Source organism: Accipiter gentilis, chromosome 6 (genome assembly GCF_929443795.1).
Source record: "Accipiter gentilis chromosome 6, bAccGen1.1, whole genome shotgun sequence".
Lineage (NCBI taxonomy): Eukaryota > Metazoa > Chordata > Aves > Accipitriformes > Accipitridae > Astur > Astur gentilis.
In genome coordinates this window covers 5,900,151-5,924,823 of record NC_064885.1, presented here as the reverse complement: position 1 = coordinate 5,924,823, position 24,673 = coordinate 5,900,151, and the positions used below count along the sequence as shown (strand labels likewise).

General features: G+C 53.4%; 1 protein-coding gene across 12 annotated transcripts; it reads right to left on the bottom strand.

The window, feature by feature from the left end:
- Nucleotides 1–2,211: 2,211 nt before the first annotated feature.
- FLOT2 (flotillin 2) lies at nt 2,212–24,413 on the bottom strand. Of its 12 annotated transcripts, XM_049802338.1 has the most exons (12): nt 24,316–24,394; nt 16,209–16,290; nt 13,289–13,357; nt 11,319–11,409; nt 6,739–6,862; nt 6,207–6,325; nt 5,650–5,763; nt 5,438–5,557; nt 4,796–5,010; nt 4,415–4,598; nt 4,089–4,238; nt 2,212–3,909 (listed from the first exon to the last, which is right to left on the bottom strand). In XM_049802338.1, exons 1-12 carry the CDS (start codon nt 24,362–24,364, stop codon nt 3,871–3,873), a joined length of 1,356 nt encoding a protein of 451 aa, XP_049658295.1. In that variant the 5' UTR covers nt 24,365–24,394; the 3' UTR covers nt 2,212–3,870. The 12 variants fall into 12 exon arrangements, with proteins under 12 accessions (XP_049658295.1, XP_049658284.1, XP_049658282.1 ...); XM_049802327.1 differs by lacking the exon at nt 13,289–13,357 and having other exon boundaries at nt 24,316–24,413; XM_049802325.1 differs by lacking the exon at nt 11,319–11,409 and having other exon boundaries at nt 13,267–13,357.
- Between the last annotated feature and the right edge of the window lie 260 nt (nt 24,414–24,673).

Below are 24,673 nucleotides of genomic sequence, written 5' to 3'. Positions count from 1 at the left end.
AGCTATAGATTGCAAACTGGTTCCCAGTTGCTGGACAGAGGCTTTGGACATGGCAGGGTGGCAGCCCCACGGGGATGGGACCCGACATGGTGGCAGGGGGACATGTGGATGCAGGGGGTCACCCTGCACAGGCACCCCCAGATGAGGTACATGCATGTGGATGTAGGGAGTCTGTGTCCCCCTGGGGTGGGTGACCTCCAAAGCACTGTGTCCCCCGGCCATATATGCTCCCCTGAAGGACGTGTCCCCTAGTAGCGTGTCCCCCCCCCCCTCAAAAAAAATGTGTTCCCCAGCTTGCAGGGACATGTCCTCTGGGAGTACATGTCCCCTGCCTGTATGTGCCGTGTCCCCTGGAGGGATGTATCCCCCAGCCGCGTGTCCCCAGAGGACATGTCCCCCTGGCCATGTGTGTCTCCAAGAGGGTTGTGTCACCTCATTGCGCATGACCCATCTGGGGACACGCGTGGCCAGGGGACAAGTATGACCATCATACTTGTCCCCTGGCCACGCGTGTCCCCAAATGGCTGCAGTGCCTGGCCATAAGTGTCACCTGCTTGTGCATGACCCTGGTCATATGTCCATCCCCCCCCCCAACTATGCGTGTCCCCAGCCCTGTCTGTCCCCACAGGGCCACATCCTGCAGCAAGCACCGTGCCATTGCACCAGGTTGTTTGCACCAGCACACGACAGCATTCTTGGAAGTCGCCTGCAGGGAGGTGATAATCCCCCGTCGGGACCGCCTGCGTGGGGACCCCGATAAGCAGCAGTGTCCGGCTATCGGGGACCCTGCCCTGCCACGCGAGATGTCCCCAGAGCCGCTCTCACCTCTGGGTGACAGGAACAGGGACAGCGTCACCCACGCTCCCCCCAGCCTGGCCAGACCCTGGCAGGAGGAGGCACAGGGTCAAGCCCTGGCACTAGCCTGTCCCCAGGCATGAGGATGCTGGGATTTGGGGGCTGCAAGGACTGTCCCCTCCTGCCTTTGGCCCCTGCTGTGACCCAGAGGTGTCCTGGGGGGGCCTGGAGTGCTCCCCAAACTGTAGCACAGGTACCCCAGCACCTGCAGCGGGGACATAGGCAAAGTGTCCCCAAGAGTCCCCCAAGCCCTGCTAGTCCCAGGTGAACCCCATGGGATTATCCCAATGCCAGCCCCACTGCCTGCTCAGCACCCACAGCACCTGAGGGCAGCCCTGCCCTGTGGCCCTGCACCCCATGGGGCAGAAGGGGCCCTGAGTGTCCCCCAGACCTGCACCACAGGGCTGGTGTGGGGACCCCCAGGTGCCGCAGGGGACCCCGGATGCTGCAGCCCTCCTGCTACAGGGCAGCATGTCTGGCTGCAGATAAGAAGCCGCTGGGGGCTGCCAAGCTGTCCCACCCGGCATATCTGCAGGGCCACCCTGCTGCAGGGTGCTTGGGATGGGGCCCTTTGTCCTGCCCATGCCCATGCCCATGCCCAGCTCAGGAGGGACATGGAAGAACTTGAGGGCACGAGGGAATCGCCTTTGCACCTGGGAGGGCAGCGCAGCAAAGCCCCCCCACGTGAGCACCATTGGTCCTGCTTGTAGGCTGACCCCAAGAAGGACAGGTACCTCCCAGAGCCACCCTGCTGTCCCCCAGTGCAGGGAAGGGTGCACCAGGCTGGGCCGGGGCTCCCGTGGCAGGGCAAGGGCATGGGCTGGCTGGGGGAGACGGGGGCAGCATGAGCTGCTGCCACCAGCCTGGCTACTGGGACAGGCAGAGCCTTTGGTCCACATCAGCCCTGCTCCAAACCCTGGGGTGCTACTGGTTGGGGTGCCCCCCCCAGTGATCAGCTCCCCGAGTTAACGAGGGCGATGCACCTGGAGCTCATCAGCCACCCTCCGTGGCTCCTGGCTCCATGCTCAATCCATGTGGGAGCAGGACAAGGCTCTGCCCCCACCTAGGGCTGGCCAGGAGCAGCCCCAGGGATGGGACAAGGACCCCACGGGGAAATGGTGACCATGGGGAGGCCACGAGCTCCCAGCAGCTTTCAAGAGCAGTGTGAGCCAGGACCTCAATTCCATGCACCCCCTGTTCCCCCATCCCAGCGGGAACACCCACACGCTCTGGGGCCAGCAGCCCCCAGCCGGCCCATGCCACGGCCAGTCAAGCACCGGCTCTGGCGCTGCCCTACGCCCGGGGATGCCACAGCAGGGGAGATGGGTGCAGCAGGCACAAGACAAGAGCCAAGGCACACGGTGACAAGGCTTTATTATCATACAGCAGTGACGGTCGCAGGGACGCAGGCATGCATACGCACATGCAGATAGGACGCCTCACCCGGCACACCCGCCAGCAAGTGCCAGATCTGCGCCGGCGGCCCCGCGGCGCGAGCACAAGCCGGGGGCTGATAACGCTGGTTCTCCCCACCCCGGCGGCAGGGAGGGGGACGGGGTGCAGACGGCCCCCACAGCACCCATCCACCCCGCAGCAGGTCACTCCTGGCAAACGGACTGGCCGGTACTGGCCTGGGTCCCTGCACCCACCCTACAGCAACGAGGTGGGGGGGTGGCACCGAGCTGTGGGTGAATGAGCCAGCGGAGGGACCCCCAGCACCCCACGGTGCCTGCACGGGTCACCATCCCACCACCCCACAGCAGCGCCAGGCTGGCTTCACACATGGCTTTGGCCACTACGGCCGCACTGAACACAGGCGTCGAGACAGCTGGGGAAGCGACACGGGCCAGCGCAGGGCCATGGTGGCACTGTGGGGAGTACAGGACACACACGGGGACAATCTCTTTCACATTGTCATTCAGGGCAGCAAAGCCACTGGCCGTAAGAGGGAGGGGGATTGAGTGAGGTAGGGGCTTCTGCGCTGCCTGTTGGGGCATACCCCAGCCAGCACTCAGGGCCACGGCACCAGTCCCAGGAGCGCTGGTCCCCTGCCAGTTGTACAGGCTGTAGTGCTGGAGGAGCCCGTCCCCACCACAGCACCCTGCCTGGTCGTCCCCCCCCCCTCCCTCTGACCCGTGGTAGTTTAGTAGTTGGGGGGGGACAAGATGTACCACAGCACTCAGGGACAGCAGCCTCGGTGGTTTCGCCTCATTCTCGGAGGGGGTGGCTTTGGCAAAGCGCTACTTTTTGGCATTCCTAGCGGTGGGACCTTGCCAAGCCTGGCTCAGACCAGGGCTGAGTTGGGCTCCCTCCGCTAATGCTCTGTCCGCTACCCCCAGGCTCTCTCCTCTCCAGATCCCGGGAGGAAACTTCCCCGAGGGAAGGCAGCATGGGAACGGGCAGCACCCACTGGCAGTGTTTGATTGTCACCCTCCCCGAGGGGTGACTGCCACCCCGGGAGAAGCCCAGCCTGGATAGGAGTGCTAGCACTGCGAGGGCCCTGTGGGCGAGACACTTGGATGGGGAAAGCCAGCCACAAAAACAGCTTGTGGGCAGAGGCAGGGGTTGGGCAGTGCCCAGGAGGGTCACTGTGGGAGGGCAGGGAGCCCAGGGGAGGTGGGTCCTGGCTGTTCTCTTCCTACAGCTCCGCACTCCATGCTCTGCGTCCCGCCGAGCCTCCGCTCCAAGCTCTGGGCGGCCACCCAAGGACAGAGAACAGCAAGGCACTGGGATTGCAACACCAGACAAGCTGCCAGTCATAACTGGGGATCGGATCCAAACCCCGGCCTGATACAATATACAGTTAATTACAAAATAAATCCCCTCCCAGCCTTTGTAATAAAAAAAGCAGCTGATTGGACATGCATCTTTCTGGCCCTACAAAATAAGGCACCAGAGCTTAAAAATGAAACTCCAATTGTCTTTTGATATAAAAGGAATTCCCACGTGTTGAAGGCAGTTGATGTCTGAGTGCATAACAGGGAGTGATCTTCACTAGCTTTGGGTTGCCCAGCCTCATGCCTGGGCCCCGGTGGCTTTCTGGATCAGGGGAATCTGTAGGAGGGGAAGAGAGAAGCTGTTAGGGTTGGAGGACGGGGAAGCAGGGAGCTGCCTGCACTCTGCGGCTGGGCAGGGCTGGGGGAGGAGAGGCTCCCTAGGAGTCTGTAAGTTTTCAGGCAAGTCTCTGTGCCCTAAGAGCTGCAGAAATTGCCAGCTGCCGGTGCCCGGCTCACCTTTGTGAGATCCACGCCAGTGATGGCACGCACAGAGGCAGGGATCTCGGCCAGCAGACGGTTGACCTCGGATGTTGTATTGCTGCTCTCTCCACTGAGAATAACGATCTCGTCCACTTTGGAGAGGGGAGCAGCCACTTTGGCAGCGATCTGGGGAAGCACAGAAGGAGGGTGGGACAAGCAAAGAGTCAAGGAGCTGCTCACCAGCCTGCTGGGCAAGGTCCCTACACACCACATAGGGCTTCCCTGTGCCCCCAGGAGACCTGGCCCAGCCTGGGAACTCCCCACCACTTGCCCAGAGCAGGGGAACGCTGCTCCCTCCTCACCTCAGGCAGTGCATCCAGCACTAGAGCCAGCTGGGCAGCTTCTCCATATTGCTGGAGCGCTTCAGCTTTCAGCTTCATCCTCTCAGCCTCTGCCATCCCGATGGCCTCAATTACAAAAGCCTCTGCTTCTCCGATTTTGCGGATCTTTTCTGCCTCCGCCTGCGCAATGAGGACTTGCTTCACCCTGGAAAGGGAAACCCAGCCCTCCAGCAGCCCAGATCCCTGCAGTGTACCCAGCACTGCTTCCCTCCCTGTCAGCCTGCCCTGCAGAGAGCCCACGAGCTGGGTCTCCGAGCAGCACCCGCTGCACTTTTCTCCCACCTCACCCCAGCCCAGTGCGCAGCCAGGCTCAGGGCTGGACCGGGTCATGGGCTCACTCACTTCTCGCCCTCAGCGATCTGCTGGATACGATAGGCTTCAGCCTCGGCCGGCCGCTTCACAGTGGCTATCAGCTCCTTTTCCATCCGGATGATCTCCTTCTCTTCAACATCGATCTGCTTCTTGCGCTGCACGACCTCAATTTCAATTTCCTCCTGGCGGATCTTCTGCTGCTCCCGGGCGCTCTGGAGCTCATAGGCCAGCTGGGCCTCTGCAGTCTGCACACACAGGAGAGATGAGAAGAGGGATCTTGGCCACGATCTCCTGTGCGCAGACATAAGGACCCTTGGCAGGCCCTGAAACCAGACATGGCTCCTGCTCCCAAACCTACCCAGGGGTGACGTCCCAATCCTCAGAACTGCACTTGCTGTCCTTCCCTGGGTGCTCTTCCCACAGCACTTGAGCCCAACCAGCTCCAGGTTCAGCTTGGATGACCCTCCCCACCCTTTCCTCTCCTAGTTGCACCTAACTGTTGCAAACAGGAGAGGAATCTGCTGCAAGGAGCTCACACTGACATAGAAACCCAGGTTCTCCACCTCCAGCTCTCCTAACACATGCAAGAGGAGGAAGCTGGCAAATCCCAGAGCTACCAATACCATCACGAACCAGCCAGGGAACAGCAGTGGGCTGTCTGATACCTCTCACCTTCATGTTGACCTCCTCACTGAAGGCAGCTTTCTGCAATTCAAAAGCCCGTCTGGAATCTGCTATTTTGGTATCTGCCATGAACTTGACATCCAGCATTTCTTTCTTGCACTCTGCCTCCTGCAGAGAGGAAACAGAGAACAGAGGTCCAGGGTGTGCAGCTGGAGCAAAACAGGCTGCTGCAGGGAAGCCCAGCACATCTCCGGACTCACCCGAATGCCAGCATCTCGTTCGGCTTCTGCCACACCGATGTCTGCATCCCTTCGGACAGCCGCAGTCTGAGTCTTTCCCAGGGAGCTCAAGTAATCTACTTTATCATATACATCCTGGAGAGGGGAAGATAAGTCACAACCACTTCAAATGAGTGATTCCATCTTGCTCTCTTCCTGCTGAAGCTCAGAGCAATCACTTGTGTGGTTAGGCCAGGTTAAGAACGAGCCATGTCAGCCTGCTGCCAAACAGAAACAGGTGTGACAGGGAGAGGCAGGTTCTCCCACCATCTTCCCTCTGACTCCCTGGAGGCCTGGTTATCAGCGAGCGCTCTCCACGAGCCATGTTTACAGAGGCAGCTACTGGGTGCTCTTTGCCCAGCTGCCTGGATACAGGACATGCTGTGGCGGCTGTCATGGAAACTCCCGGAGGGCTGGGGCAGGCTGTCAGCCGGAGCCTTTCAGCCAGCTGCAGCAGAGGAGACAGGGCCAGGCTCTGTCGTGCTGCTTCTACAGCGCTGCCGGAGCCCCATAGCACAGCACCCTACATCTGGGCGTACCTTGATGGTGAAGCTCAGGATCTCGATACCCATGCGACCCACATCAGGAGCTGCCACCTCCCGCACCAGCTTGGCAAACTGATCCCTGTCCTGGTAGATCTGCTCCACTGTCAGGGTACCTGCAGAGGGAAGGAAGGCGAAGCACTTTATTTGGAACAGGTAACATACAACGGCGTAGGTCTAAGCTCAGCAACATCCTTGTTGCCCCTAATTTCTTGAGGTCTGGGCACAAGGGCATAATCCTCTGCCTGGACCCTGCAGTGCATATGGACATCTGTCTCACAAGTGCAACCACCACGCACACCTGTAACCTATGGGGACTCAGATATCTCTTACTGCAGGTACCAAAAACTCACTTATCACAACACCCAGCAACACAGCAGGAGCTGCTGTAGGGGAGGAACAATCTAAGATGCCGCCTCTGCAGTCAGCAGAGGAAGCATCTGTTGTGGCTGCAATACTGCTGGGACCAGCCAGCAGAGAAGGGAGAAAGCTACTCAAGATGCCTCCAAGAGCGTGAGCCTGTCCGCACCTAGGATGGAGCGCAGATGCCCCTCCAGCGTCTGAAGGACCACGTTCTTCACATCCTGCACGTTCTTGCCCAAGAACTGCTCACAGGCCACAGCCAGGAGCTCCTTCTCAGTCATTATCTTCACCTAGAGACAGGAGAAAAAACCAAAGGGACTGAAGGCACCTGTCCAAAGAGGGACAGGCACCCAACAGCAGCAGCAGCAGCAGAAGCAGAGGTACCACCACCAGGCTGCCAGGCCCCCATGCCACTGATGCTCCAAGGGACCATGCTGAGCTGTCACCACGCTGAGCCAGGCCACGGGCCCAGCCAGCAAGCCCCTGCTCACTGCTGTTGGGGTGAGCCCTGCTGCAGGCACACGTAGCAGTGCCAGCGTCCGGGGCAGGCACCTCTCCAAACCCCGACTGCAGCTCAGCATGGAGAGGTGCTCCCTGCAGCCATCTATCCCACAGCAGCAGCTACTGGGTGATGTGGGGACAGAGCCTGGCCCTATAAGTCCCACCTGATGAGAACTCTACCAAAGAGCCCTGAATTACCAGTTCAGCCACTGCACCAAACACCAGACCTAGGAGGAGAAGGCTTTCTATTACTACCCCTGGCCAAAAGCCATTTTGTTACCTTTCTCTTCCTCCTCCTTCACTAGAATTAATTTTTCTGACACGGGAAAGGCAGAGAACAAGGAAGAGTCTGACATGCCCAAGGAGCAGCTTGGGAACAGGGGCTCCATTCAGCATTCCCTGCAAGGAGAGATCAGACAAGATGGCCATAGCACACTGGTTTGTCCTGCTTGTGGCTGGGAGCTCCCAGCCGTCCTTTGTGGTGACCCCAATGTGCCTCAGCCAGGACCCAGTTGTCCCACTCCGCACAGTCAGTCTGGTAGCAATCTGCAGAGGTGGGACACAGCCGCGCCAGCGCCGCTTTCACGTCCCACAGTCAGAGCCAGATGTAAAAGCACCCCCAGTTCCAGACAAGCCAGGGTCTTACAATGGTCCTGCTGGTCACAGGGCTGCTTTTTAAAGGCACAGTGGGTTAAAAATCCCTATGGGGTGTTAGGTGGTGGAGATGTGTGCTCATGGAGCTCTACAGGACCCAGCTATGAGGAGCTACGACCCACCAAGGTGACAGTTCCTGGTGACCAGGTCCAGTCTGAGGGCTTAGGCAATGCCTGGACACAGGGACGTGTCTGGCAGCACCAGAGAAGGAAGCAGGGCCGTATGAGCCACACAGCTCTGCTGGGACCTCTGGGTGCTGGCGGGTCCCACAGCACCCTCTCATGGAGACATCTGGGCTGTGCAGTGCCTCCTGTCCCAAGAGATGCTGGTGGCACCCTGCATCCTGCCCCAAGGGCCCTGGCTGGACCTGTTGCTACCTGCAATGCCATCTGGCTCAGAGATCTCCGAAGCTTCAGGCGCTCCATAGGGGCCCTCCAAGGGTCCCAATACACGCTCTTGATGGGTTCACAGCCTACAGACCTCATCCTGACACCTACAAGACCACTTCTCAGGGTCAAACTGCTGGCAAAAGCAGCACACCTATTTATTGAGAAAGCCTGGTTTGATAGCCTGCGAGTCTGAAACAATCCTGCAACCTAACCTCTGGAGCCAAACAGCAACACCCAGCCCTGGCACTGCCAGAGAGCAGGACAACTGGGACCGGCCACCACCTTCTAAGAGGACCAGAGGAGGACCACGTTGGACACGGTGAACTGACCAAGACTCAGCTACCACAACCTTATCCCTAGAAACATGAAGCAACACCAACCTGGGCTGAGCCTATTTCCTACCTTTGCTTCTCAGGCTGGGTCTCCTAGTCTAAAACCAAAGGGACTAGAGCAAGCGTGGCAATCCTCTTCTGCTTCCTCCCCAAGACCTCTGGGTTCCTTACAGGGCCAGACCACAGCGGTTTCTCGTCCCTGCACCCCGGGCCAGCAGTGTGCACTTTCTACACAAGGGGGAGTTGGGAGAGCTGCTTATGGAGCTGAACCCGGGAGCGAGGGCCCTGCACAAGGCTCATCTCGCAGCGAACGAGAGGTTTTTGCAAATACCAAAACCAATTAGAGTCAGCAGCAGCATTTATGGTGTGCATCTGCCAGCAATTCCACCTCTCTAAACAATCCCCACCCTTCAGGAGCTATGGAGAGGACAGTTAGAGCACAGAGTGGGATGTTCATTAAAGAGAGTCCCTGCGGTACTTAACAGGAGCAACGACGATTCAGCCTCTCTGAATACAGCTAGCCAGCAGCCTGCCTGCGCTGGTAAACCCTGCACAGCCCAAACGAGCCTGGCTATCCACTGAATATAGATGTCAACCTACGAAGCAAAGGTTGCACAAAACAGAACAGAGTTGAGCAATTCACGCTCAGCTTGTTTCCAGTATTTCAGACAGGGCACTGCGACACTTGGTGCTTCTTCAAATGTCATTCACATCAGAGAGAGAGTTTAGCCGGCAGGAAATCAGAGAGCCTCCATAAAACAATTCCATCTGAAGGATCGATACCGCCGCACCCAGCTCCAGCCAGCTGCAATCGCAGCGAGGGGTGAGCAGAGACAATCCAATTAGCTTGAGGCTCAGAAAAATCGTATGGAAGGATATGAAGCCCAGCTTGGCCTAAGGCAGCAGCATCCCCGCGCACCACAAGCACCCAGCCAATACAGGAAGGAGGCTCGTGGTGAGTACTCATTACATCCCTCTCCAAAAAAGAACAGCATCCTTATGTACATTAAGCACTTCTATTAGTACGGCAAACATTTTAAAAGGTGTTTCTCTAGTAATAATTCGTTTACTTTTTTCCTTTTTTTGCACAAGCCCTTAAAAGAAAGATGTTTGCCTCAAAAGTACTTCTGCAAAATTAAGGTAACCTCTGCCACGTGTGTCCCCAGCTGCCTCAAGCCTGCTTTCTGCACGGCAATTCCTTGCATCTCACAAGCCTAAACCTTTAAAATTAATTGACAGTGGAAAAAATGAACAGTGAGAGGAGAATAACTTGAATGAGATGAATTGGGAGCTGCATTTTTAAATCAAGGCACCTGGTGATCCAGCTTTCTGCTACCATGCGCCGCCCAGCCTAGACCATTTTGCAGGCAATGGAAAGATGTCCCAAAATTAGGTCAAAAAGGAATGCTGCCTTCACAGAAATACCTTTTCCAAATGCAGAAGGAAAAGCCTACAGATTTATGAAATGTGTGTGAGGGGACAGAACAGAGGGGTGCACACATTTTGCCAACCATGCAAAGACCACTGCAGTTACGTGACACATTAGCAGCTAAATGGATATAAAGAACTGAAAAACTGAAAACAAGGACACTGGTTTACATCATTAGAGACAGGATGAGCCCAAGATGCTGGCTCCCGTGCTGGTGCTCTTGCATGTAGCCTCGTTCCCCAACAGCAGCAGGGCGATGGATTATCTGCTGTTGAGTCATGGTTGTGCCCAGCCCTTCTGCCATGTGTGACAATCCAGAAACTGCTCCTGGCTGAATTCATATCCTCACTTACGCACAGACACAAGCACACAGCTCCTCTGCAATGTCAGCTGAGAGCAAACCAATGAACCCACGGAGGAATCTGCTGCTCTGGAAAGCACTGGGTGAAATCTGTCAAGCACTTGGTCTTAAAAGGGCTGCAGCAGCCATGGTGCTCTTCCCTGGGGGGAGCCTTTTGACGCATGTGGGATTTTGGTCACATCACTGCGTCACTCAGCAGCTCCCCTCAGCTCCACTGCTCACCACAGTGAATGTGACTGTCACTTCTCCTGCAACAACAGAGCTGGACATGCCTTGGGACACTGGGTGACCACAGCCTTGTGTGCACTCGGAACCACTATCTTGGTTTTATACACCCAGAATGAGCTGTCAGGAGCAATTTTAAATCAAAGCATCCAGCTGCCTATTCGGGGAGTCAAATTCTGTCAAAAGCTAACAACATTTCCCTCCCAGCATCTTCCCCTAGGCAGGACCTGGTCACAGGGACAAACTCTGTATCAGGGCAGCAGGCCTTGGAGTCTAAGAAACATGGGTGTTTAAGTGTACTATCACAAGCAGCAAGAGCTGGTTCTCACATATGAAGGCAGCTTCAGAGAATCAAAATTCAATTCAAGCCAGAAATTTTACACACAAATTTTAGTGCCTGGAGGGACTAAGTTCTTTCTTTAAGCTTTAACTCACCATGAAGAATTACAAGGTCCACGTGCTAGTAATAATAATCCAAAGCAACATAACGCTCAATACCATCTCAGGAGTGAATGGTTCAGTCCTGCAGGGTCACATGCAGCTCCAAGGGCACTGTGGTACTTCAGCGTTTCACAAACAGATCAAGTCACCCCCACACACCTCATTTGCCACATGGACAAATGAGACACCAGAAAGAGGAATGATTTTGGGGAGAGAAGGAGAGGTCACAACCCCCTTCACAACATGGAACATGCTGTAGTGTGTTTGAACCAACAAGGACAGCGCGATTTTGTACAAGAATGTGTTTCAGAGCATTTGGCTTCTGTTCCTGGACAACAGCAACCTCTTAAGGGGGAAAACTAGATTTAAGTTAGAGACATGCATTCCTGAAATGATGTTTTGGAGTTACTGTACCTGTGCCACACCTGTGACAGTTAAAGCTACCCCCTCCGCCGTCTCTACGTCCTCACACCTGGGCTGTAACGTCATTATCTCTAGGGAAATCCTGCCAAAAAACGTAAAATATTTGCACGTTTCCAGGTAACACACACTCAGCTCTTCCCTTTGCATCTCCTGCCCCAGGCTACCTGCCGCACTCATCACAGGTAATGTAAGACAGGTGCAGAATGCAGCCGAGGGACTACATCTGTGACTGGAGACAGACAAGTCACTTTGGCCAAGAAATAGATTTTTCAGATAACGCTTAAAGGCAATTTATCAGCAGAGAAAGGCTGGGAGCCAGACTGGAAATGATACCGTGACCCTTTCCCTTCTGCTGGGCTAGCGAGGTGGCCAGAAGCTAGCAGCTTTGAGAACTCAAAGGGCCCCCTGTCAGAGGCTCGTTGTGCCACGCTGCCCAATGCCGGGGCAGCACGTGCTCTCGCTGGCTGGTGTCACTGGTTTAAAAGCACAGCATGGACCCAGGATGCCACCCCCTGGCCCCACACTGCCACCCTCGCGGGAGCCCTGCTGCTTGGCAAAACCCGGTGCTGATGCTGCAAGAAGCAGCCCTGCCTTTGCCCTCGCTGGGTTAGCATTAACACAGACCTACCCCCTGATCTGGTTCACCTCTCCCTTTTCCTGTGTCCTGTGACCCAAAGGCAGATAGAAGTGAATCTCCAGCTCTTCAGGGTCATGCCTGTACAGTATCAGGCACCCAGGAACAGATCCTGCAGCTCTAGAGCTTTCTCAGTCACCCAAGGTGGGCTTGAGGTACTTTGGCCAGACCCATCGATTTGCAAGTCATGATTTGGTAAAACAAGAGACATGCTTGGCCGTGGCAGGTTCTGCTTCAGGAAGCAAAGCCTGGCTCTCGTGTTGGCCATAACAAGCCGGGAAGGCACTGGGAGTCAGGACAGGGAGCCATACGGCAGAGAGCTTGTGTCAGTGAACATTAGGTCAAACATTTGAACCGTGAAGGGGCTGCACTGGGCTGCTGCCTGCACGCGGAGTTGCTCCAGGACTGGCTGGAAGTGCCGAAATGTATCTCTGCAAGTTCATGCTTGCCTTGGCCACTGTCCTAATTAAACTGGCATGGAAGCTGGGAGCTGGTAAAACAGATCCCACTGTCCAGAACATGCGGAGGCATTTTTTGCCATATGTATTCACAGCTTTGATCAGCTTTTGCAGGATTTTAGCCTTCTGAAGACCTAATCTATACTTGGAATTTAATTTCAATACTGTGCTGCTTCTTAGCTGGCAAGCCACAGGGATGTTTGGCAATTACTGTTACACTGGTTCATAAGGGCTCACAGTGCAAACACTAGTCCTGTATGTTGCAACTCATCCAAGGTCTCTATGCTGTACTTTCAAATGTGACAACATCCAAAATGGGCACTGCCTCCACGCAGAGGAAGAAGGGCTGAGTGGAAACCCATATCCAAAACTGCAGAGCCAGGTACAGTTGCAATTTCCCCACACGTGTACAGGTTTCCTTTTGAAACAGCGCAAAACCTGCCTTCCCACCTGCCCCAAACCCAGAAGCCAGTCTGGCCTGCTTGTGGCTCCACACAAAAGCAGATGCCCTTCTGCTCTCCACCAAGCACACAACGGAAACAGTGCTGTGGAGGAAAGGGTTACAGCTGGAGCAAATCTCTGCAGCATTATCAGAAGGAGCCACTACAGCAATGCTGAATTTGGAATTTGACAAATATGCATCTGTCTGCATTACCTATAAACTGTGGAGTGCGCCCCAGGGCAAGTGCTGGAGAAGGGGAAGGAGACGAGGGTATTGAGATTTCAACCGTCCCATTAGAAAACCATTAGTTTTTATGTTATCCTGCTGCTGCTGCTGCTGTTGCTGCTGCTCAAAACAGAGGGATAAACGGTTAGGCACAACGTTAGGAAGCTGGTGGATTATTACCTGTGCAACCCCTGTTACGTACAGTGGGACCCCCTCCGACGTCTCAATATTCTCACAGCGACAGAGGATGGTCATAACCTCCAAAGACAGTCTGAGCAGCGAGGAATAAGGGTAGGACAGCAAATATACAAAGCAGTTATCAGAGAGTAAGACATCCATTGCAAAGGACAGACGAGACTTTCAGGTTTCCAATTTTCCCTGTTCAGTTTGCCTTTCTCCCACTGCCTGCTCCCAGGGCTGCGTAATGCTGGGCCAGAGCAGCTTCTCTGGTCACTGTGGGGAGTTTACAGCATCTAGCTGCTTCTTTTAATGAGGACAAACAGGCTGGGGGCTCGTCTCCACCCTGCGTCCTGTAAGTCACCGCAGATGAAACCGAACTGTGTATCCCACTTGAACTGCCATCCTGGAGTCAGCTGGAATTCTCTGTTGGAGTAATCTTCACACACAGAAAATTCCTTTTTGTAATAATTTAATGCTTCTAAGCCAACATTTAAGAGGGGCCAGAAAAATGAAAATGCCAGGGACCTGGCTACCCACCCTTGGCTAAGGCACTGATGAGAGAAGGTGCTTCCAAGTGCTGTTCTGGGAAGCTGAATAATACCATTTGGTTCCCCCAGAGGCATGTAAGACCATGCTGCCTCTCTCACTGCTTTTATTTCTGACCCTTAAACAGGGATTGGATTTTTTTTTTCTTTTTTTTCCCAGTCCTCAAGGTTGCAGCAGGATAAGAGCCCAGCACCCTGCCAGCTCTAACTGTTCCTTTTGTTCCCAGGTTAGTGCTACCTGGCGGGATGCCGCTGACAGCAACACAATTGCTGCTGTCTCTCTTGCTCTCAGCACTGGCAGTTCCAGAAAAGATGTCCTAATTTCAGAGGAGGAAATGTGTCTCGCTCTTCATGTTAATGGAGCAGGCTCCATCTGTGGCATGGCTTATGGTATTCGGGAAAGGCACTGTTTTCAAAAGGAGAATTAAGCCCCATATCCCATGGCATGAACCAGGGGTATAGATTTTAAAGTAAAAGATTTGTTTGGGTGCTGGCATTCCTGTCAAGAGCTTTGTTCGCTAAATAATGCACAGACCTCTATCATATGACAGCTCACTCCTGGCAAGCAGTTCTTGGCCCTGGACTCAGCCTTTGCTTAACTTAATAAGTCAGCCTCCCAAATACATCTGTTACCTCCTGCACATGGCAGGTCAAGGTCCTGCACTGTTCTCTGGGCTTCTCACACAAGAGGAGAAGCAGAAACCATTTGTTCAAATCAACAGTTCTCCCAACGAGATGCCTCTCAAAAATTCAGGAATGAAACCTGTTTGGATCAAACGCAGTTCTTAAGCATTGACCCCACAAGCTGGGCTTTTCCTTCTTTCCCACCTCATACGAGCATCACTGGAGAGCCCGGGCTAAAGCAGCAGGTGTTAGCTGAGACCTCTTCATGCAGTCGGAGCACTACGGCAGGCTCTCGTAGCAATCCCAAGTACCAGCCACCTGGGAGAGGACCTGAGAGCTATCGTGAGTCAAATGCCAGCAGCAGCCAGAACCCCTTCGAACAAGGCAAGCTGCCTGACCCGCAGGTGAGCAGCAGCTACGGCAGCGTATCCTCTGCAGAGTGAGGGCAGCAACATGCTCACTTTGTCTGCTGGTGGCAACACATGAACAGGGAAAAGAGGTGGCCAGATCAAGCAGGAAGGGTTAATTACAACTTCTGGCCATCACTCAGTGCAAAAACCCAAAAGTCACGTCTTTATCCTTTGTCCCTATTATCTTTTACACAGATGGAGGAAACCTGCATTGGTGATGAGCATGAGGGAGGTGTTAGGAGAAAGTAATATTCCCATGGATCCTAAAGATCAAGAGCTATGTTAGCAGGACAGCAGCACTGTCACAGCATGTTAGTTCAGAGACCAGGACAGTAAGAAGCAGCAAGCAAAATCTACGACTGAGGAAAGGGAGAGAAAGGAAATCCCGTGGTTTTAAATAGGAACACAGCCTGCTCCTAAAGTGACAGCAGTCAGCGTATCTTTAGAAAAGGAGACTTGAGGAGCAGGAGGGGGCACTGGCCCACTGCGTGCCACAAACGTGTTTGTTACTGGGTGAGATTTGGGCCATACTGGGCAGAACTCAGGTCCCCTTGTGAACTCATGGATGAGCCAGGCCAATGGCCCTGCTGCCCAGTACCTGTGCGAGAGTCTCATAGCTGTGGAGCGCTGCAAAGGCAGCAGCAGAGGAGAGCAGGGCTGTCACCTTCCTCAGCACTCACTGCACCAGCACAGGAAGAAACACAATGACCAGCCAGGCTACGGCCCTCTCAGCTTGTTGGGTTTTATGTAAATAAAAAACAATGAACCAAAAAGGGGGGTGGGGGTGGTGGAGGGTGGGAGAAAACAAAAATCTGATTTACTTGGGTTTGAGGAGAGGTCTGGACAGAGAGACCATTTGGGAAATACTTCCAAGCTGAAAGCATGGGATTTCTTTTCTTTTTTTTGTCTTTTGCACCGTGATACCCTGCTGCCCCACGCAAATAGTCAGCACAGAACCCCTTCATCCTGCAATTTTATTTTGTACATCATTGTTTACTGTCAGGTAAGCCTGAAGTGACAGGATTACACTTCCTGCAGGGCCCTGGACAACCTCAGCCCCCACCACTCAAAGCAGAGGACAGCCAGAAGCTGTGTGGTTCTCAGTGACCCTACGTTCCCCATGCTTCAATGCACAGGGCACATATTGCTCCTTCCAGCTACTTACAGTGCTGCACGCAAGGCAGCCTTCCTTCGAAGGACCAGGAGCTGGTCACAGCCAAAGGCAGCAGACTGGGCTGATGCTCACCCATGGTTTCATATGCAGTGCCCAGTCCCATGTTCCTAAAGATACTGCTGACAGCCCCACTGGGATGGCTTTGCCTAACTCCTACTTCAAACCCACAAATAACAGGGGTCTCCTTACCTTTGGGTGTCAGTAATGCACCACCAAGCCCAGGCCCAGCCTCCGTATACATACTGCTTTACATCAGAGCCACAACAGCCACCTGCAGCACAGCAGAAAGCACAGAGTTGTAGAGATTACACGCACACACGTTGCTCTCAGCCAGGGGAAAAACCTGCACCCAGACTGAGTCACGAGCAGAAGAACTTCACAACAAGCCTGCCCAGCCTCTTGGTGCTGAGGAAAGGACACCCTGGGGGGGTCATCGGTTCCCCCAGCCTCTCAGAGCAGCATTACAGCACCCAGTGCTACCAAGCCAAGCTCTGCAGCATGACCCAGAAGAATCCAAGCATGCCTACAGTGTCTGATAAATAATGAACACAGAAAACTCTTTCCAAGATTCACAGCAGCCCTGGAACACCCTTCAGTTGGCCATAACGCAGCCAGCCACTAGGGAACCCAATGCTCTTCTGCACCTCCATGGGCTTCACATGGTAATTTTCCAAAGGCAACCTTTTTTTGAATCGTCTTATAAAATGGGAAAATAGTATTTGTAATAATTCAGTATGATGAACAATAATACAGAGAAAGCAACTGTATTTCAAACCAGGATTTTATTTTAGTTTTGTAAAGCAGTTTAAGCGCTTTTAGCAACCAGTATCATTGTAAGTACATGCTTCAGTATCTTTAACCAGCTCTGTTATTGAAAGCCATGTAAGAAATACATTTCCTCTCCCTCACCCCACACTGCAACCCACCAAAACACCCTTAAACCCACCAAAAAGCTAGCAGGTCAGCATTGGAGAATAGAAGAACCCTCGAGCTCCCCAAAGATATCTCCTAGTTCTGGCTTGTGCAAGTACTACAGTGCCTGAGGCCTGGATGGTCCATCACAAGAGCTTGCTGTGCCCAGAGTTCTGGCAGCCTCCAGAAATCCTCTGACATGTTTAAGATTTGACCCCACTGAAGCTGGAAGATGCTGTCTGGATTTTCATATCTTTGATTCAAGGAAAAAAGACGCCTGCTACCTTTCAAGAGAGCACCCTGCCAGCGACCAGCCCTAGGTTTCATGCCTGGCAAGGGAGGAGCTCTGCAGCTCCCTGGCTCGGACCAGGCAGGGCTGTGAGCTGCCGTCTCTCAGGCAGATCAAGCCAGCACTCCCTCCCTAGTTTGTTATCCATAATCACACTTACTACACCAGCGCCCGAGGGCCTCAGCAAGACAAGCGCTGTACCAACAGAGCAACAGACAGTTTCAGCCCTGCGGGATGTATTTACACAGGCAAGACAGAGCCAGCGCAGAGGAAGAGCGGGCACGCAGGGAAAACAACGTGGCTGCAGCGCTGTGGGAGCTTTGTGTTGTGGGAGGGGAAAGGGAGAACTATGAAGCCAGCATACCGCAGCCACAGAAGGCAGCCCCTTCAAGGAAGACGATGATTGTTCAAAATGAAGAAGCAAAGGCAGTACACATCCAGGCCAGCATGCTGGCAGGGCCCTCTGGAGCGCAGGAGGGGACTCTTTCTTCCCCATCTTCCTCCTCCTCCTCTCCATCCTCAAGTGTTTGGCCATATTCCACCATCAGCTAAAGATACTGCCTGCTTCACTGGCTTCCATGCAGTGGTTGATAAACTGGCACATTGGCCTCATCTACAATTCTTCACCTTCTGATTTCAGTAGGAAGTAAACACAAATGTGAGACAGATTTCCACACTTTTTCAGGTCTCCTGTGCTCCACAGCCTAGAGGAATATTCTGCTACCTCCGAGACGGCTTCTGGATAGCTTCTTCCTGTAGCTGGAAGGCTATTTCAGCCAGGCAAGGAGTTACAGGAGCTGATGATACAATATCCTGCATCGTATTAACCACAACGCCTTTTAATGTTTCTTGGAGGACGTCAGCCCGGTTAGTTCAGCCTTTTCACCAGGCCCTTGTTTTCCAAGAACAGGAAGGGAGGTGTTCCTGGCAGTTGGGAAAAGCAGCTCCACGTGGAAAGGTATTTTATTTCACAGGGTCTATGTGGTCTTTACCAAACCTCTGGTAATAATTTCATAATAATGTTCTGAGAAAACTCTGCACCCTATACCCACTGTTGTTACAAGAATGTGCCTCTCCGCACAGACATGTCTTTTCTTTTGCAGGCAATGCAAGGAAATACCTTATTTAGTAGCACATCCAAGCAAGCCCCATGTTTGCTTCCTAGTGCTACACAACACTGCTGAACAGCACAGTTTACCAAGCTAGATTATATGTAAAAAAGTGTTCAAAGCATAAGAAAAACAGGGAAAACTTAACACATTAAACAGGAGCGGGATGCCAGCTGGTTGCTTTCATGCAGGCCGGACGTCTGAGCGCAGCAGAGCTCCGTCCTGGTAACGCAAGTCAGATGAGCTGAACGCTCATTTTCCACCGCAGCCCTGCAGCCTCTTTCCCAAGTCTCAGAAAGCAAGTGAAAAAGGAACCAACAAAGCGAAATCTTTGCAAGGCTAAAGAATAAACCCTCTTGCACAATGAGATTTGGCAGAGAAATTGCCTTTTCCAGCTATAATACACCCACTGTTCTAGCAGCCTGAGTCTCACAGCTACTTGGCCATGGCTTCCACAAACATCCACCGTCCCTCTTCCGGGGCAGTGTACGGCAGCCAGGCGCACTACAAACGGAGGATTCATAGCCGGGAAGCTGCCATCCAGCTTGGCCTCTTCCCAAATGAAGGGGTCCCATGTTCAAGCAAGAATTCCCAGAAGCTAGGAGAAAGCACATGATTTTTTTTTTTTTAATTTTTTTTTTTTTTTTTTTTTTTTAACACGAAATGAGATTAATCGTTTGGGAGTTTGTAGATAAACGGAGCTCTTGGCAGATGCAGGAAGCTGCTGCCCTGATGGACGGAACGCAAGAAAGAACAGGAGCCCCAACGGTTAAGGAGATACAGGGCTCAAAACATCAAAGCCGGGACAATTTGAGGTTGTGAACAAGCTCTGTGTTATTTGGTCTCCCAAGGTAACTCAAGGCAACGCACTTGTATTCTGGCAGGAAGCGGTGAGTGTTCAGAAATCAGGTCATGGTATACAGGCTGCTACGATAACTCAGTAACTACATTTCTTCCCAAAGACTGTCACAGGCTGAAGACAAGAACTGAGAAGACACCACTGCCTTCACCTGCACAGAGAGAGCTGCCATCTTCATGCCTCCGTTCAGGGCAATCTGGTGCTGGAGTCTCCTCCTCCAGGAGGACCCACCACTGAAGCTGGGAATAAGCAGCTTGGTCCAGTCCGACAGAAGCTGGGTTTGTTAAAGAAACAGCCCTGTGCTGGGAAATGTCATGGGGTGTTAACAAGCAAGTGCAGAAAGACAGGGAAAAAATTGATAATTGAAAACAGTTACTGACAAAAGACATAATAGAGAGGAGAGAAAAAGGCAAAGGCATACATAAAGAAAATCACATAATAAAGCAGGGTCTAGACTAAAGTCAGTGTCTGGTTCTTAGGCCCTGCTGTGCATATAAATTAGGCTTTGTCCACATGCAGAAATGGTACAAGGTTAACAAAAATTTATTTTAAAAGATGCAGGGTTCCAAGTTGAATCCATAAAATCCTTTGGCGGTCACTACAGCAGATAAAAGCAGATTATGCTGGCTAGCTTGTTTTGGATGTAATCTATATCAAAATGACTTGTTTTAAACTATGGCTATCAATGCTACAGAGCAAGTTTAAAAACCACATGTTTAGGTTAACTCATCTTGTGAACAGAAACTTGGAGAAGACAAACCACAATGAAGTTATACAACAAAACTACAGACATGCTACCCTAGAATACCTCTTGGAAACCAAAAGGAAAGCCCCAAGGCGATTCTGTCCACCTCTTTCTCCTGCTATGTTTTCTGAAGAGTAATTTGCAAGTCTTGGAGATTTAACAAGCCCCTGACAAGGGAAACCTTGAGCTCCACCACCAGCAAAAAGCTGAAGAACTACCTCCTGAGAAGGAAACACCACAGAGGAGCTGCCTAAGTTCCTTTTGTGCAGAAAGGGCTTGCAAAACCTCAAGAAGCCTTTATTTCAGGCTTGCAAAACTTTGAGAAGTACCATAAAAACAGCACAGTCACACTGGCTCAAAATCATGAGCAGTTCCTCTTGCAGGAATAAGAAGGATGCAGTAACAGGATGTGAGAGCTTAGAGCAGCTCCAGAAGGGTTAACTACCCCTGACTGCTGGGGTGCGGCAGGAAATGTTTACACAAAACTGGAATTAACTGCTAGCTCTTTTCTTACTTTGACAGAGATCAAGGAGCCCCAAAGGGCACTGCACTAAAGTAAAGTTTGAGAAACTGGGCTGGACCATATTTCTCAAGATGACTTCTGAGAAATCGTAAGAGCATAACAAGCCTTAGCAAAGGCAAGGTGTACAATACCTGCTGTTTCTCCTCATTCCTTTAGAGTGCTAACTCACCCGAGAGGGAAGTCAGATCAGCTGGGCACAGCTCATACTCAGCAAATACAGCGTAGTTGTTTTCTTCTAGGCATTTACGAGCAATGTATTTGTTTCGATACTCTCCCAGGAAATAAAGCTAGGTTGACCGGGCTGCAACTCCGCTGACTTTTTTTCCACCTTTCACACCCTGAACTTTCAATGAAACGGCAGTTTGTTCTGACCCAGGAACATGGTGGGCTGTGCCAACCTTCCCCTGTCACGTATCTCCAGGTGGTCAGCTCGAGGCTCCTCTGGCTGCTGGGCCATTGCTGCATGGTGCCACCCTGCTGCCCTCAACAGCCAGAAGGAAAATGCCCCAACTGTAGAGTTTCAGGCAACGCTATTTACTTATGGTAACTGTAAGATGAACGCGTCCATTATAAATGATACCTCTTTATTATAAGTCTCTGCAGAAATATTATAGCATTGTATTTCAAAATTAGCAGATCGATCCTTAGCCATCAAAGCTGCATTCAACCAGACTGTAACCCAAAACCAACATTACGCATCTGAGACAACTTATTTAGCTGGTGGGAACATTTTGATATCAGGACAAACAGGTACTTTGTGTATCTCCCTGAAAACTTGACTGGCTGCAGCTGTGCTTGGAGGGGACCCAGTGATGGGCCAGGTGCCTGCCAAAGCCTCCTCAGAGCTTGCACCAAACCTCACCGGGAGGCTCCCAAGCATGGCTACCCTCCAGCAAAGTGAGACCCACATTCTGCAGAGACCATCATTGTCCCTGTGGGGCTTTGTGGAGCATTCTTACAAAGCCTGGGGTCTACATTTCACGGACAGATTGGCTAACCACGTGCAATTTCTTAGAAGGAGATCCGTGTTGCTCAACAGGGGAAGGACGCAAGTGTCAGTGGGAACGCCGACCCGTGCCTAGGAGCAGCTTCCCAAATAAGGCTACAAAGCTCCTGCACACACAGACCTTCCCAAGGCATGGCTGGCTGCTCCTTGAGCACTGGAGGAACTCGAGCGTCTCACAAGAAAGTGAAGAGAAAGAACGCCACTCCTCAGAAAAAAATCCACATGCCAGGGGAGGCACGTGATCAAACTTCCTTCAAGAGGCACAGGCTAAATTTACAATAAAGAAAACTTTCCAATCAGCTTCATGATTTGGAGGTGCCTTCCTGCAAAGTAAAGTCTTTCAAATAACAACTATATGACAATTCAAGACTGCAAGCCAAAAGCCTGCTTTTAATATTATTTGTTGTTGGTTTATTCTTCCCTTCCTCCTCCCTCCCCAAATCCAACCTAGTGTCACACAAATAAATGCTGGCCCCCAAGGTCCTCTCTGCTTTTCCCCAGAGAGACAGGGCTCAAGTTCCCGGAACCACAACTGCTTGTAGTTACACGCCTCCCTCCCACTAATGCCCTGGTGTTCAGTCTGCACGTAAGCGCAGAGGAGCTGCGGGGCTCTACAGAGCTCCCACAACCTCTCGGGCTGCCCCTGAAGCTCACAGCCGGTGCTCTCAGGAGACAGCAAGCGTTTGCAGACCACACTGGGCAGCAGCAGAGGAAAACCACGTCTGGTGGCAGCACTGAAACCAATTTTGACTTGCAGAGCCTGGCATGATTTACGCTCCCTTCCCAGAATGTGGCTGTGTACATCGAGGAGTGTCCTCGGCTTGCTGCTCCCGGCTGTGGGAAAGCATAACGCTTGGAACTGCAACCAGATACCACAAATTCCTGCTGGCTCATCCTGCAAGCCGCATTTTGTAAACTTCAGAGCTGAACAGAAGCAAAACCAAGCTCTTAAGACCGAAGGGCATCCTGGCACACCTGGAGCACAGCTTCCAGATTCCTCCCGCAGGACATGGTATTTCACCAAGCAGCGCTGATTTTGATGGGGGTCTCTTTGGAGGGAAGCGCAGTATCAGCTCTAGATCCCAGCTGGGAACTGCAGAAACGTGCAGAAGACCAGGAAAACTGCAAGAAATACTGCTGCTCCAGGCAGCTGGTGGGTGTGGTTTGTATCTCCTTAGAAGCAGCTGCCACAGCAGGCATACTTGTTTCCAAAACTGCAGCCTGCTTCTGGCATCTCCTCAGTAATTCCCGTAACAGGTCTGTTATCCAAGAGAGATGAACTGATAACAGACCAACCAGAAAAGCAAGTGCCACAGCCCGCTGGAGGCTTTGGCTCCAAAAACATAACAACATAGTTTCACATGCACGGCAGAGCTGTGATCGTAGCACATCCTTGACGTTCACATGCATTTTCTCCCGGGTGAGTTTAGGTCTGAGCGTCAAAGCGCCTTCCACAAAACTAGCCCAGCATTGACAGAAAGGACTGAGGACACATGAAGTGACCAACATCTGTATCTAACCTGGTTATTACCTTGCACTTGGCCCCAGCCTGTCACACAAGAGCGGAGTATCCAGCCCTTACAGCAAGCTGTTACATCACCTAACGGTAATTAAGTCCTGTCCGCATGCAGGCTGGTCTATGCCAAAGTGCAGTCTGGAGCTTCGGCAGAGTATTGGAGCAGCTACAGGTTGAATCAGACACGGGGGATTTCACTGCTGGTTTATTTAACCCTGCAGCTACAGGTTGAATCAGACACAGGGGATTGCACTGCTGGTTTATTTAACCGTAACCTAAGCAACCAGCTCGCCTGAAGAGAAAACTGTACATATTTGGTTGGCATCAACTGCGTCCAGTGACAGCACCACTGAGAAGCCAGGTGACGTGCTAGTAACAAACCAGCAGTAGGAATGGTGGATGCAGAAGGCACCCCAGGGACAGGCCCGTGGTGCCCTGCCCCAAGCTGCCCTCTCTGCCCCAGCGGGATGCTCACACCCAGCTCTCGCTCCCCAGGAAAGCCAACCTGCCCCCCCAGAAACAGGATGGTTTCTTGGCAATCCAAGCTAAGGGCTGTTGGCAGCGGCCCAGAGCCTGGCAGCCTTGCTGGTGCCACTGCTTGACATCATCCAAAAGCAGCAGCACTGGGGCGTGCCGCTGGCATCACGACCTCACCCACCGCTCTCTGCGCTGTGGGGACCCCCACCCTGGGGAGCCCCAGGGTCCACATAGCAGGGACACCCCCAGCACCCCAGTGCCCACCCACTGCAGGACACCCCCCAAACAATGCCACAACGTCCCCTCATGACAGAGGCCCCCTTCCCAGTGCCCCCTCAAGGAAGGACCTCCTGCCACAACACCCCAGTGCTCCTACATGGGATTCCCCCCCCCCTCCCCAAATCACAGAGCAGCCTGCAGCAGGCACCCCCAAACACCCCCCCCAGATCCCACACTCCCCACCTAGGCAGGGCCTCTCATTCCCCACCACCTCCCTGGGTCCCCTCAAGGCAGAGACCACCTCCCCAGTGCCCCACCATGACAGGGCAACCCCCCCCCTCCATCGCAGGGTCCCCCCTCAGTGCCCCAAAACCCCCTCAGGACAGAAACACTCCCCCCAACACGCATTTCAGGGACATCCAAGACCCCCCTCACAGCCAGGACCCCCCCCCCCCCCCCAATTCCCACCAGGGCCCCCTCCTAGTAGACTCCATTACAGACAGCCTCCCCTCCCCCCCAATTCCCTCAGGGACCCCCCCATGACAGGGTGTCCCCCCCATGACAGGGACCCCTCAGGCCCCCTCTCCTCCCCCCCCACGGCAGGGACACCCTCCCCAGCCCCTGCGAGACACCGGCCGTACCTGACACCACCAGAGCCTCGTTGGGCCCCACCGTGTGGCAGTTGCCCATGGTGGCCAGTGCCCGCAACCGCCACCGCCGCCACCGCCTCACCGCCCGTTCCCACACCCCCCCGCGCCACCCCGCCCCGCCCCCGCGCGTCGCACGTCGCGGCGGCGACCAGCGGGCGCAGCCATGTTGGGAAGGTCAGTACTTCCTCGCCTCGCCTCACCTCGAGGGCGGGGCTCAGCATCCCGCGTCGCCGCCATGTTGGGCGCCGCGTGCGTGCGTGTGCAAGGCGGGGCGGCTGCGTCGCGAGAGCCCCACAAACATGGCCGCTGCCCCCCACTCAGGTTCCCCCCCCCGCCGGGGGTCCTCTGG